Source organism: Pteropus vampyrus, unplaced genomic scaffold (genome assembly GCF_000151845.1).
Source record: "Pteropus vampyrus isolate Shadow unplaced genomic scaffold, Pvam_2.0 Scaffold247, whole genome shotgun sequence".
Taxonomy (NCBI): domain Eukaryota; kingdom Metazoa; phylum Chordata; class Mammalia; order Chiroptera; family Pteropodidae; genus Pteropus; species Pteropus vampyrus.
In genome coordinates this window covers 888569-903234 of record NW_011889028.1, presented here as the reverse complement: position 1 = coordinate 903234, position 14666 = coordinate 888569, and the positions used below count along the sequence as shown (strand labels likewise).

The 14666-nt window shown below is 48.4% G+C and overlaps 1 protein-coding gene across 7 annotated transcripts in view; it reads left to right on the top strand.

The window, feature by feature from the left end:
- Nucleotides 1–12784, top strand: part of PALB2 (partner and localizer of BRCA2) — an 18288-nt gene extending 5504 nt beyond the window's left edge. For 2 of the 7 annotated variants that reach the window (XM_023520096.1, XM_023520099.1), the window contains exons 5-14: nucleotides 7–778; nucleotides 2609–3426; nucleotides 3777–3848; nucleotides 4794–4955; nucleotides 5694–5779; nucleotides 6037–6198; nucleotides 7229–7345; nucleotides 9205–9292; nucleotides 11469–11617; nucleotides 12306–12784. In XM_023520096.1, the coding sequence (XP_023375864.1) occupies nucleotides 7–778; nucleotides 2609–3426; nucleotides 3777–3848; nucleotides 4794–4955; nucleotides 5694–5779; nucleotides 6037–6198; nucleotides 7229–7345; nucleotides 9205–9292; nucleotides 11469–11617; nucleotides 12306–12513 (2634 nt within the window). In that variant the 3' untranslated portion in view covers nucleotides 12514–12784. Of the gene's footprint in view, nucleotides 1–6; nucleotides 779–2608; nucleotides 3427–3776; nucleotides 3849–4793; nucleotides 4956–5693; nucleotides 5780–6036; nucleotides 6264–7228; nucleotides 7346–9204; nucleotides 9293–11468; nucleotides 11618–12305 lie in introns of those variants that run through there. The other 5 variants (XM_023520097.1, XR_002776092.1, XM_023520098.1 and 2 more) reach the window with 5 other exon arrangements.
- The last annotated feature ends 1882 nt before the right edge of the window (nucleotides 12785–14666 follow it).

Here is a 14666-nt window from a genome sequence, read left to right as displayed (position 1 = left end):
CCAGAGATAAATAAAGCTTCGGGTGCAAGCGGCCGGCTGCCTACAAGCCCTAACTTAGAGGCAGATGATGTACATCCTGTAGATGAACGCTCTTATGATACCTTACTGGCAAATAATGACCAACACCTAAAAGAACAGAACCGCACAGAGAAGTGTCCAGAATCCTCCAGTAATGCTCCTGTCGGCAGAACTGAAAGTCTTCAGGAAGACGAAGGTCTCAGTCGAGCTGAGAGTCTTGGCCTAGAAGGAATCTCTCCTGTTCCTACAGGAAACCAAACACATTCTTGCACAGCACTCGAAGGCCTTCTTTTCCCAGCAGAATATTACGTTAGAATAACACGACGCATGTCAAGATGCCAGAGGAAGGGAGCCCTGGAGGCTGTCATTCAGAGTCATTTGGGTGTCAGAAAGAAAGGGTTTAAAAATGCAAATAAGGAAGCTGCTACAAACGTGAACTTTTCCAATAGAGAAACTAACCAAAGGGAAATTAGGATGTCTGATCCATCCCCACAACGGCCAAGTTCAAGAAGTCCTTTTCAGAAACTTCCCTCAGCAACTGAGATCAGCTCTCCCACTGGGCCCCCTAAAAATGACTTCTTTGAGAAGGCGGTTACCCAGCCATCTGGTAGGAGACGCAGAGGAAAAAGGAAGTCAGTCTGCACCCCTACATTAGATCATCAGGGACCACTTTTGCACTCTTCTGGGACATCAGGTGCTAATAGGCCCAAGCGAGACGTCGCTGTGCACAAAGATCAGGATGAAAAAGCAATTGTCCATGGTAAGAAGACGGTCACAGGTAAATCGGGGCGTGGGGGGTGATGGGGACGATGATGGCAGCAAACACTTCCTATGTGCCTGGCACTTTTTAAATGTACAGATACTTGTCGAATCATCACAGCAACCCTGCGTTAAGTAGCCTGTTTTCATCCTCACTATACAGATGAGGAAACTGAGGCACAAAGAGGTTGAAGTGCTGTCATTCATTGACATGTCAGAGCCAGGATTCAAACCTGGCTGCGTGGTGTCAGAGTTCACTAACGTGGTTGAAAAATTTGACGCTAAGAAGGAAACGTATTGGCTGTTTACCTAAAGTTAGTATTTGTTCAGGTGCAACATAATCTTGATCGATGGACAGAAGCTTTAGAACTAACATAGGAAGTGTTTTTGAAGTGAAATGAAATGCATGTCAGAGCCGGAGGTCACTGACAAACTCAGGAATGATCACATGATAAAACAGGTCCGAGCAGCTTTTTTTGGATAAAATATCTAATATAGTCTCTCTGAGGTGTGTGGGACACAAGATTTTGGAGGATAGCAAAGTGACACGTTATAATTTAAACTTGTATTCATTTACTCAGGAGTTATCATATCTGATCCACTAAGCATAAAAACTAGACAATTCACAGTGGTTTTACGCTAAAGACCAGCAAACTTTCCATAGGAGGCCAGACGGTAAACAGCATCTTTGTGCTCCGTCACAGCTACTCAGTAGTGTGAAAGTAGCCACAGATGACATGTAAATGTGACAGTGTCCCAATAAAGCTTTATTTATAAAAACAGGTAGCCAGCTGCTCTCTACCCGTGGACACAGGCTCTGCTTTATGAGCTACAATTAATTAAAGTAGGATCATCTAGTAATAAGCTTGAGACATTCTTTTATATACTTTAAAATCATCTGTGATTTTAATAATCTACAGCCACATTAAAAATTTTTTTTCTTGAGGTGACCTTCCCATAGCATCATAATAACCAGTTTAAGTTAAGTGAACAATTCAGTGACATTTAGTACATTCAGAATGCTCAACCATGATCTGATCTGGTTCCCAAACATTTCTGTCTCCCCAACCATGATCTGATCTGGTTCCCAAACATTTCTGTCTCCCCATACCCATGAAACACGCCCCGTTCCTCTCCCCGCAGCCCCTGGCAACAACCAGCTGGTACTGTCTCTGGATTTACATACATGGGATATGTCATATCGGTGGAATCATACAATATGTGACCTTCCATGTCTTAGCTCGTAGCATGTATCAGTGCTCCGTTCTCTTATGGCTGAGCACTGTTGCGTCGTAGAGACGTGCCACGGTTTGTCTATTTATTAGGTGATGGCTGCAGCTACATTTCTAATGGGATAGAAGTCCAGTCGTTTTAAGGGTAGTAAATAACTTTGCTTGGAAAGGGGGCCGAGTTCTCTTAAATGAGAAGAGCCAGCATCTTGTAGGCTGTCCTCTTGTAGCCTGTTGGAATCAGCTGGAGAGCAGAAAGGACTTTAGAGACTTTGAGTCCAGTTCCCTTAGGAGAGACAAGGGGACAGGAAGTGAGTTGACTGGCCCCAGGTAACAGCAAACCAGTGGCCGAGCTGTGACCCGACCACCATCTTCCATCCCCCAGCTGATGCTGGCGGCACCACGCCGGTTCGGGTGCTGCAGAGGGAGCAGCTGGCCCACCGCCCACCAGTGGCTGAGTTTTGCGCTGTTCACCGAGGCTGCAGCATGGCGGGTGGGAAAAATAATGAACACGATGCTCTCTGCCGGGGTTCGGGGACTCACTCCTTGTTGGGCGTTCACGTTCCTTGTTGGGTATTCCTCATCGTTGCTTTCTATTTTAGGAAAGGAAATTCGCCGTCAAAAAGCGGACCCCCTTCCTTCTAGCGATCATGCTGCATCAGCTTCGGATGGTGACGATTTCAGTGTTCCGTCTCCTAAGGATGCAGTGTTAAGGTCGAAGCAGCTGTTGTCTTTCCTGAAAATCACAGACTTTCAGTTACCCGATGAGGACTTCGGACCTCTTAAGCTCGAAAAGCTGCAGCGCTGCTCAGAGGGGCCGATCGAGCCTCTGCGATGCAGGATGGCCGGAAGACGGCAGCGCAGAGCGGGGCGGTGCCCGGCGGCGGAGGGGCTGGCCCCTGAACGGATCGGTCTGGACACGGGGCACTGTGAGGAGGGCCCGGCTGCTCTGCCGGGACAAGCGCACCCCGAAGTGCCAGGGTGCACACGCCAGGCTCAGGAGGGCCTGTCCTCGTCCATGGTACTGCTCACGCCCGTCAGTACCATCACGCCCGGTGAGGACAACAGGCCGGCGGCAGACGCGTGTTCCCCCGCCTTCCCCATCTTAGGCACTACCCCAGCCCCTGGCTCCCAGGCACACTGTGTCACAGTGGCAGCGGACGTGGCTGGGAACTCCTGCTCCACACCCCCGCTTTCTCACTCGAGAGCCACAGTCAGCCTCGCTGGTGACTGTAGACAGTGTGACACTCTCACCAGCCCACTAAAATTAGAGAGCAGCCTGCACGCGCCAGGACGGCCTTCCTGTGACTGTGCTTCTGGGCCCCGAGCAACACTGCCGCCCATTGAGTCGCTCACTTTCAAAGACAGTCAGTTCTCCGGACACGTGTGCCCGGAACCGCGGCGGCATTCTGTCCAACAGGTACAGTCCGCTTCCTATGTGGCGTGCCCTCTGGAGGAACGAAGTCCCTTAGTGAACATGGACAGCCCAACGCCTCTCGCAGTGGCTCCTCGGTGTTTGTTAACACGTCTCCTTGACGTGATTTTACTGTGAGCATTAAGTTCATTCTGGGGAAGTTCAGGTGAATTAAAAAATAGATTTTTTAAATGGGGGCGGCCTTCTCTCTTTGTCATCAGTGAAGCAGTTTGCCACCTAAAATAGACAACGCGATAACAACACGTATGAGGAAATAAAGCACGAACTAGACATTGCGATGCAGGAGGACAGCGCACAGGAAGTGTAGACTAACGGTGCGACTTTTGTCCCCACAGCCTGGCATAGCAGACATTCCTGCCTGTGACAGCGTAGTCCCGGGCGACCTGCAACTGGTTTCAAGGTTAAAGGTCAGAAGGCTTACCTTATACTGTCTTGTGTGTCACATGGGAAGAATGTAATGGATTGATGGGGAAGTTGAGAATCATTTAATGAGATGGCTTCTCATTCTTAATAGAAAACCGTCCAATTAACTTTGTTGAACAGATTGAGAAGAACAGATTTAGATTCTTTGTTTTTCACGATATTTACCTGTATTTGTATTTTGAGGTCATCCCCTGAAGACATTCATAGTCAGGCCATTGTGTGTGTATCTGCCATTCTTTTGTCCATGTGTACGCAGTTAAGCCTCCCTCCTCCAGCCCCTATTCCTAAAAATATTTTTTTCCCACACCAAACTTGAGGCGTTTGCCCATTCAGTTGGTCTTCCAGAAAAACGACTTTTTGGTTGTATTGATCGTCAGTGGAGGTTTTCTTGTTTCCTATTTGGTTTATTTCTGTGTTTGTCCTTACTAACTTCTGTGTTTCATCGTGTGTCTTCCATTGTTCTTTCTCTCACTTTATTGAGCCGCTTGCTTTATTTGGTCTTTCTTGCTTTTTGATAAATGCTGTTGCGATAACACATTTTTGGGGAAACCTCGCTTTGGCCACACGCTGCGCGCTTGGGTGCCTGCCGTGCTCCTTGCTGTTCGTGTGGCGATAGTATGTTGTTTCAACCCACAGGCGGTTCCCTGGGATGTTTAATTTCTAAATGGGTAAGTTTTTATGGGCTGTCTGTTGTGCTTAAATCCGAATCTATTCCATTCCGCAGCTGTACTTTTAAATTACATCATGATATGAGTGTGTATGGCCAATTACAAGACCCACAAAGCTTTTTATTTCGACCTGCCTAAAACTTTAATTATGTTTACTTGGTATTTCATCTAACCCACGTAATGCATCCCTCTTCACATTCATCTCACGAAAGAGACCCTGAGTGTCTGTCCTGCCTAACCGTTGTCGCTGTTCTGTGTCAGGACCCGTCAGCTCCCTGTGCCGTGGACGTGAGTGCCCTGTGGTGGGATGTGGCTGGTCTCAAGGAGCCATGTATCGTAACTGCTTGTGAATACGCAGTTTCTCTCTGGAAACCTCTGGATACTTGGCAGTGGGAAAAAATCTATTCCTGGCATTTCACAGAGGTGAGTCCAAACCTGAGAACCGGAAGAGGTCATTGCAGTCCTTTGCGTGATAATGTAGGTGGGCAGCTTACCACAAACGGGATCTGTGACCATGGAAGATGGGACAGACAGACGACACCTCCCCAACATTTTATTATGAAGATTTTCAAACGTACAAAAAGTTGTACAGTGAGCCCCTGTACACCTGCCAGCTTTATTAAGGCTATCCTAGACAAATAAAATTGTGAAGTATTTAAAGCATACACTGTGATCATTCGATACACGTACACACTGTGAAGACTCCCACGATGAAGTTCATCAACACATCCAGCCCTTCGCAGTTACCTGTTTTCCTTTCTTTATTTTAACTTTTGGCGAGAACACTTGAGATCTACTGTGTTAGCAAATTTCGTTCTTGTTCTCTAGCCCTCCTCTGCATGGTGGCACTCAAGTGCTTGTTCAGGGGACAGACTTATTTTAAATGGCTGCGTAACGTTCCGTTCATCCACCTCCCGGAATTTGCTTACTCCCCTCTGTTGTTGGAGGTGGAGATTGCACGGAATAAACGCCCCCTGCAGCAGACGCTCGTTTAGGTTGACAGTTCATCAAAGGGGGCGTGTGCTGACCCTCCTCACATTTGTCCGGATGTGGGAAACCACCCTGGGACAGCGAGAATAGAAAGGGATGCAACCAAGTTTGGAAAATGTAGATTAACTGAAAAGGAAACGAGCGAATACATTTGTGGCTCGTTTCATCCAGGTTCCGGTGTTACAGATCGTTCCCGTGCCCGACGTTTGCGACCTCGTGTGTGTGGCTTTGGGGAATCTGGAAATCCAAGAAATCAGGTGTGCAATTCTCAAGGATTGGTTCTTCCTTCCTTTTACCTTTGTCGCTGGCAGCCTGTTCTGAGTGCCAATTACAGCATAGACTTGGGTCTTGAGAGAATGTCACTTTAGGTCTAAAAGGAGATTTGTTTTTTTAAAGAAAAACCTATCATTAGAATGACTTCCAGGACTGAAGTTTCTGTGTAAACTTGAACCCTATCCTTCCCTGTTAAGGGCTCACTTCGGCTTCTCTGCATTTCTCCTTGTGTCGGGTTCAGGGCGTTACTTTGTCCCTCGGATGGCGAAAGCGGAAAGCAGGTGCTCCTGAGCTCTGGGCACATACAAGCCGTGCTCGGCTTGACCAAGAGGAGGCTCGCCAGCAGCCGTGGGACGCTCTGCGATCAGCAGGTCGAAGTCATGACATTCGCGGAGGACGGAGGGTAAGGAAACCCTGGTCGCCCCTGACGTCAGAGAAGAGCGATTTTACCCCAGGGTGTCAGAGCAGGTCGGCTCCACAGCGTCTTGGCTTCTGTGCTGTCGTGTGGCTTTGCAGGATCCGCTGGGCACTGGCATGCGGAAAAGTTTAGGGGTGGAGCTGGGCGCAGCTGGGAGAAACTCAGTGCAGGGGAGGCCCAGCCGGCAGGGCGTGTCCTTCCTTCTGGCTTGATCGCTGTGTGTCCCTTATGGGTTCCACGGCCTCAGACCCTGACACTCTCGTCCTTCCACAGGCTTGGTTTCCATTCATTCGGTCGCCATCTAGTGGCCGGCTGCTGGAACATGCGTGTCTAGCTCCCAGCCCTTCCTCAGCCTCTAGACCTGCAGGCCTACTTAGTACACCTGCTGTGGTTACCCCAAATCCAGCACGTGGAAAACAGAACCCTTAGCATCCTCTGTGTCTGCCGTATACACATTACACTTCGCTACACAGGTTACTTATTTGTCTTTCCAAATAACCGAGGGCATGGACCTCGTTTGCCTTACTTACTCACGACCTTTCGCAGTCATCCAGACAAGAGACAGAGCTGTTTGCTTAAATTGGGAAAGTGTTAACGAAGATGGGGAGAGGCCGGCAGGCCTGAGGGAGAGGGCGTGATGAAATCACTAGGACTCGGTGACTGAGTGGTTATGGAAAGAGACAAGGACAGGGTCCAGGTTTCTGGGCTGGTTACCTGGGTAGATGGTGGTACATTTCGTTGAGATAGGAATGTGGAAAGAAACACGAGATTTCAGGAGAGAGCTGGCGAGTGTAATTTTGGCTACGATGAATTCAAGGTGCTTGCAGTATATCCAGGCAGATGATATTAAAGTAATATCTGTTCATTACAGATAGTTTAATTAGGCTACATGTTTTCTGGTTGACACTTTTCTGTGGTATTAGGTTTATTACACAGAGTTCAGTAATACGTAGAAGGGCTACTTAGAAACCGCTTTGGTACAAAGTGCTGGTTTTCAATACTGTTTTAAATGCAGAAGCAAAGAAAAACGGTTTTTGATGCCCCCCGAAGAGACTATACTAACTTTCGTCGAGGTTCAAGGGATGCAGGACGCCCTGCTCAGCACCACCGTAACGAACAGCATTGTCATTTGGTAAGTTCCCGCTCAGGTCCTCGGTTTCCTCATCCGTAATGTAAGACGTGCCTCTCATGTCACAAGGCTGTAAAGATAAAATCAGAGACTCTAAGTATGATTGTATTTTTGTGTGTTTACTGTCAGGCGTCATATACTTGTCTTAACAAGAATATCATATTCAGACATCGTGAAAAAGATTAGTCTAAGTAGACTATTTTAAAATAAATGTGGTGGTACTGTCAAAAACTGTTCTGCTTCCGGTTAACGACTGAGCAGCTTCTATCAGACCAGCTCTCCTACCAAAAATAACTGTAAACTCTGGACAAAAGGCTAAAAAAAACAAGCATTGGAAGGCACTGGAGAGTGAGGAAAAGGGAGAAGGTACTGGGGTTCAGCACCAGGCGAGCCCCTCAACCTTAGGCGTCTAGTCGGAGAGCAGGGCCCGTCTGCACGCGGGGTGGCCAGCGTCGTGATTGAATGCCTCTGGCCTCCTGGCTCAGAGAGCCGATGGACAGAGTGACCGCAGCAGCCAGGAGAGGGAGGAGGCCCCCACCAGCAGGGCTGAAGGAGAGTTGACCGCGGGCCCTCAGACTCCTTCACAGGTCACACGAGGTCCACGTGGCGGACATCTGGACAAGTGCTTGGGGTTCGGGGAAAGGCACTAACCCCAGGTCCCTTCCCATCAGGAGAACCTCGCCTCCTTACGTGAGAGTTTAGCTTGTGTTCAGCTTTGTACATGGTACCTGGGCTGTAGAAAGTTCAGATGTATTTGTTGAATGAATGTCTCACACCCTGTTAAGTGTGTAGCAAATGAGACGTGAGGCATGGGGGCAGTACCTGTGGCCTTGGTCGTGAGATTTGACCGGGCAAACGGGGTGGGACGGAATCTCACATGAGCTCATGCAGCTGGGAGGGGGCGGGACGTCATCCGGGCCGAAAGGAACGGGTGGGCACTAGTCAGTGGGGGGCGAGAAAGGGCGGTGATGTGGAGGGCTGTGGCAGGGGCGGCTGGAACAGAGGCGTGGAGCCAGGGACATGCATGATACCCTGCGCGGGCAGCGAGACCCCAACTCAGGGAGCCCTGAGTGATTCAGCGTTGCAGCGCTGCGTTCATGAGGGTTCGGCGTGCAGTGAAAGGTAACTCGGACTTTATCCGTGGCCAGTGGGAGGCAGTGGGACGTTCTTCATCGGAGCGTCCATGACGGACAGCGGTCAGTGTGGCGAGCCCTCAGTGAAGCTACGGAGCGTCCGTGACGGACAGCTGTCAGTCAGTGTGGCGAGCCCTCAGTGAAGCTACGGAGCGGGTCCGACGCTCTCCGTTTCCTCTTTTCATATTCGCCCTCTGCTCTCCTCTCTTCCTTTTTCCACTGTTCACGCCGGCTCAGTCTTCCCTTCTCTCTCATTACCTTGGTCCAGCTCTGACGTGAGCAGATGCCAGGGAGACGTAATTATATGTCAGTTTTAGGTGGTGTCTCTCACCTGACCAAATTTGCTTTCCCGACCATCGTGTTCCATGGAAAAGTTAGGCATAACAGGAATCGTGACAAACTCATAATGACAGAGCTATACCATGTGCCTCATTTCAAGACTAAGTAAAATGAGAGAGTGGAAACCTTTTCTCCTGGAATTTGGGCAGATTTCTCCCTAATGGCCTAGCAGATTCTCTCTAAAGCTAAACTATCACATTAAACCATTGGCAAAGTTAAACAATAGTTCTGTTTTTAGCTCTTTCTATAACTAAACAAAACGAAGGTACTTTGTCCCTTAGTTTGTTCCCTTGGTCCCCTCCTAAAGGATGCTGTGATAAATAAGAGAATATTAGTGAGAACCACTTTGCTGGAAGAGTGTTATCAGCTTATTTATTTTTGGTGTCTAAGGAATTTAAAAACGGGTCAGCTCCTGAAAAAGATGCACATTGGCGATTCCTACCAAGCTTCCGTCTGTCACAAAGCCTATTCGGAAATGGTAAGTGCCGATCCGGGGCCCCTGTGTGTCCTCAGTGTGTCACTTGTGGCCTCACTAAGTGAGCACGATACCTTAGGTAGGGGTTAGCTGACCCCCTACCCCTCCGTTGCTTATTTTTTCAAAATTAGATAGCAGTGTTTGTCCTTTCTCGAAATGTATGGGTGAAAGTAAGTGTTGGTGCAATACGATTGCTTAGTAGAGTCGCTGGCCTTGTCACTTGGGGGCAGACATTTACTTCTAGCTGTGAATTTGCAGCGAGGAACGTCGTGCCCGTTATCAGAGCTGGCTCCCAAGCACCTTGCCATTTGAGACGTGAATGAATAACTGCGGGAAAGGTTCTTGTCTGAAAGGTTTCACTGGCACAGAGACAAAAAAGGTTATTCAGACAGGAACCTTTCCCACTGGCCTGAGAGCAAACAACGACATGTTCCTGGACATGTTCCTGGACGTGTTTCTCCATTAGGCTTTAGTGTCTTAGACCTGGTACCTGGCCGGTCAGGAACCGGGCTGCACAGGAGGTGAGCGACAGGCGAGCGAGCGAAGCTTCATCTGTATTTGCAGCCGCTCCCCAGCGCTGGCATCACCGCCTCAGCTCCGCCTTGGATCATCAGGCGTTAGATACTCACAAGATCACCGTCCCTGGTGCCACAAAGGCTGGGGATCGCTGCCTAGAGAAATGAACCTTGCGTCTCAGTCCGTGTAACTAGGCCGGTTTCCGGTCTGGCCCATGGACAGGGTGGAGCAGTTGTCTAGGCATTGGGGGTGACTGCCTGTGTGTCCACCGCTGAGCCAGGAGTAGAGGCAGTGGTGGCCAACTCAGCACTGTGGACATCGGCTCCCAGAGGCTCTGAACACAAAAGGTGCATCTCTCCCAGCCCGGCAGCATCCGTGAAGCGAACTCAAAGGTTGTGTGGTCACAGGTAGCCTGTCACATGGTCTCGAGGCACTTTTCATTCAAAAGTAAGGCGGTTGAATTCATCTCTGGAAGTATTAAATCTACCTAGTAGACTGCATTTAAATAATTTATATTTTCGTTATTGCAACATTAATACCTATTTGCTTTTCAAACATTTAACACTGAGACGGATAAGTTAAGTAAAAGTTCCCCGTGAAGCCAACCTCTAGAAATAACAGTTCCCAGTTTAGTGCGGGAATCGGTTAACGTTTTCTGTAAAGGGCCAGGTAGTAAATATTTCCAGCCTTGCAGGCCACAGGGTCTGTCGTGCCTAGTCCACTCTGCTGTTGTCGCCCAGACTCACTCAGAGGTAGTATGTGACCCGTGGTGCGGCTACGTGCCAGTGAAACCTTTCAGACGAGAACCTTTCCCCAGAACTTTCCGAAACTTGAATTTCTTGTGATTTTCACATGTCACATAATATTCTTCCTCTCTCTCTTTCCCAACCATTCTGAAATGCAAAAGCCATTCGTGGCTCATGGGCCATACAGAAATAAGCGTCGAGCCAGCTTCGACTCAGTTTGCCAACCCCTACTTAACACTTTTTTGACTCTCAGCTCTTTTCTAATTATAAAGGCAGTCCGTTCTCACTGTAAAAATTCAGTCATTCTGGAAAGGTATAAAGGAGAAATGAATGTTATTAATTCTAAGATGGCCGTATATATAATTTTCCCCATTTCACCCCCAAAGACAATTATTTTTAACACGTAACATACATGTAGACATGCGTGTATAGATATGTGACATATGTCTTCACACAATAATGTTATTAGAACATGTAATTTAAAAGCTGGGACAGATCCATAACACATTTTCCTACAGAAACAACCATTTGTGATGATGTCTCTTTTTGGTGTCCTTACTCTACAGATGTAAATAAATAACCTACTGTAGTCCAGCCTAAAATTCCGTCACCACTTGTAAGATTGTGTTTATGTGAAAGTGTGTTCTGCATGACAAATGAGCATGTCTAGTTTGAGGACTCTCCCTGTGCTGGCATTTCCCTGGCTGGGGAGGGGGACACGGATGCATTAGCTGGCTTCACGCCTGCGAAGGCCGCTGATAACTTATCGGGAGCCCCGGGCCAAGCCTGAGAAACGGGGAGCCGGCGAGGAAACCCAGCTTCCCACGAGCGGACCATCTCCCTGGTTCTTCAGCCCATTCTTTTTCCCAGCATCCTCTGGGTGATTTCTTTGCTTACAACCTTTTCTCCTAAATCAGGGGCTCCTGTTTGTCGTCCTGAGTCATCCCTGTGCCAAAGAGAGTGAGCCATCGGGGAGCCCTGTGTTTCAGCTGATTGCGATTAACCCTAAGACGACCTTGAATGTGGGTGTGATGCTCTACTGTCTTCCCCGAGGGCAGACTGGAAGGCAAGTGTGTGACTGCTGGCCAGTGAGTGTGACATTTTGAAAGGCACTCACGCAGACGTGAAGACCATATGTTTCTGTGTCACTCAGATGAATGGAAACAGGAAACACTGGAGGTGATGGTAAACGAAGTTAGGAAGTGGGTGAAGGACGGCGTCAAGTAAATCTGAGTCACACCTCTGGCTCCCTATGTCCTAAGCCTCACCTGTCCGGTGCTGGACAGGTGTCTTATGTGTATTCAAGCCATGCTTTTTCCCATAACGAAAACATTTTAAATACAAACGGTAATTAGTGTTTTCTGCAATAAGAAACCTCATACTTTATGTTCTTCCCATTAAGTTCTAAGTGTACTTTAGGAAGGTCTCTTTACTGTGACATCTAAGTGGCCTCCATCACATGGGCAGTCACCGCCGACTGCGAGAAGGCCCGTCTGTCGGTGGCGCTGTGCGGGGCGCTGGTGATCGAGCCATGAGGGATGACACCTCATGCTCATCCATCACTTCCTGTGTGTCACTTGCTGTGCTACCGCAGGAAACCCCTCAGCACAGCAGCCAGCAGCCCAGGATCGCAGACAGGCGTTTGTAGTTCCGGGAGTTTTTCTTCTTGTGGCCACAGGGAGCATGGTTTTGGCCTACAAAAAAACATTTTTTTTGGATATGTGATTTGAGCTGTCTTCTGTGCTTGGCGTCAGGTTCCTGGAAGGCGACGTGAGGGACAGTTCTGCAGCGGCGGTGTTGACTTCTGGGACGGTCGCCGTGTGGAACTTACTTCTGGGTCATTGCGCTGTTCTTCCGCCCGTCTCTGGCCAGAGCTGGTCTTTTGTAAAATGGTCAGGAACACATTCTCATTTGCTGGCTGGACGAAAAGATGGAAGCATATTTGTGTATTTGGTAAGTTAGGGGAGGCAGAAACGCAGTGTTCTGGACGTGTTTGGCCTCCTGGCACTTCCTGGGGCTGTAACTATACAGGAAACTCTGCCTGACATTCAGAATAATGGCTTGTGTTCATTCATTCAGACCTTTTATTCTGGTGGTGGTGGCACTTCTGATCTTTCACGTTCATTTGTACTTGGGGGAAGGACTTTAGGGTGATTTTTGTAATTCATCTGCACATTCGCTTTTAAAAGTGTACATAAAGCTTCAAATGTGAATAAATATTTATTTTGATACATTCTGCTTGGCATATTTTTCCTCATCCTATTAAGATCATTTTCAGAAACAAGAACTAACTTTTACAACTAGAATAGTTGACGTTTGCAGAGTAAGTGTAAATTTCAGTTAACTTACTATACTAGTGTGCAATCTTTTCTTGCCATTTGTAACACTTTATTTTCACACACCCACTGAAAGCAACACAGGTGCTATTGAAACATGCCAATTTAGAAATGTGCTTTTTTCTTCTCAAACATCTGTGGCCCAAGTGGCAGCGTTATCACTGGTCACTCTGAGTCCGCAGCACGTTTGTACTGAGTCCATCATCTTCACAGTTGCCTAGGTGACGGGACAGATGGGTTTTTAAAGTCCTAATCTCGTGGCAGGTCTGGAAATTTTGTCCCCAGCTACAAGGATTTATTTGCTTAATGTTCTTATCGAGAGTATATGTTCACGAGCCATGTGATGTAACTATTTGCTCTATTCTCTTTTAAATATACCCTTTTATGATTACCGGTTTTTGCTAACTTCATTGTTACCCTCTGATATATTTACATAAAAGATTTAACTTTCCTATACTAATTCTGTCCCCACAAATGACATCCTGACATCACGTGAGAAATAGTTGATTTGCGAGCACATCATGGATAAGAGACAGCTTTTCACAAAGACTTAATTAACTCAAGAATCCTGAGGAACACAGGACTTAAGGATTAGGAAAACTGAGCAGGGTGAAGCCCTAATGCAGTTCAGGAATGGCTGGACGAAAGCCGGGCACAGACCTGACGTGGTGGGTGTGAAGGTGGTTGCCGTGAGGCCACTGCTGTTCGGGAGGACACAGCAACAAGGACAACCGTACAAAGCAATGAGGTAAACTCTGCTTTGGATTAACACTATGTGCAGGGCGCTGCTGTGGGAGCCGAAAGGATGGGCGGCTGGCACAACACAGGGAGCTCCAGAGACGCTTTGTGGGCCAGAGCAGGAGCAGAGGGTGGTCCAGGTGGAAAGGGTGGCGTGCGATGCACCGCAAACAGCCCGATGCCCCGGGAGACGCTGTGCGGGAGCGAGTCGGGAAGCTGGGAAGGTGGCGGGCTTGGGGGGCATGATAACAACGTTGGGCTTTATTCTGCAGGCGGGCGGTGGAGGAGGAAGAAGCAGATGCGTGATTAGAGGGATGGAGGAGTCTCGTATGTCTGGTTTAGTGGGTGATGGTGTCAGAAACGGGACACGGGAAAGAGAACTCACTTGAGTGCTTACAGGTCGTGTGGTACTAGACAGTTGGACACAGGGCTGTGAATCTCGGAGAAGACACTGGGGCCAGGTGCAGGTGGGAATTAAAACCTCTGCAGTGAGTGAACCAGTTCTGAAAACTTGTACTTTTAAAGTCAAGCCTGGACCAAGGCACTGAGGGCCAGTGTCTACATGATGAGTGGGAGAGATGAGAGCCATGAGCAAGGCAGGAAAGGACTGGCCGGAAAGGCGAATCTATCGGACGTGACAATTTAAGATGCAGCGGTGTGAGCTGTATGACAAGCTTCGGTGGTTGCGAGGTGGGGGGTCGAGTAGAATCTAGGTTCAGGTGGATTAGCAGGTGACTAGGAAGTGGGGAATTAAAGACTGAAAGTGTAGGTTATTTTTCCAAGAAGCTTGACTGACAGGAAGAAGGACCGGTAGTGTTAGAGATGCAGAGGCCAGTGGATGAGGCCCGTGCAAGAGAAACTGGCACGTTTATGGACTCAAATGTGAGGAAAGAGAGGGCGAAGATGGTGGTGCATGGTCCCAGGGGAACGGGACAGGCAGGGGCAATAGTGACAACGGGCTGGAAGTGGGGAGGGACAGCTGCCGGGTTGGTGGGGTGATGTGTGCAGGAAGCCAACGTGTTTATGCTTGCACAGCCTTTG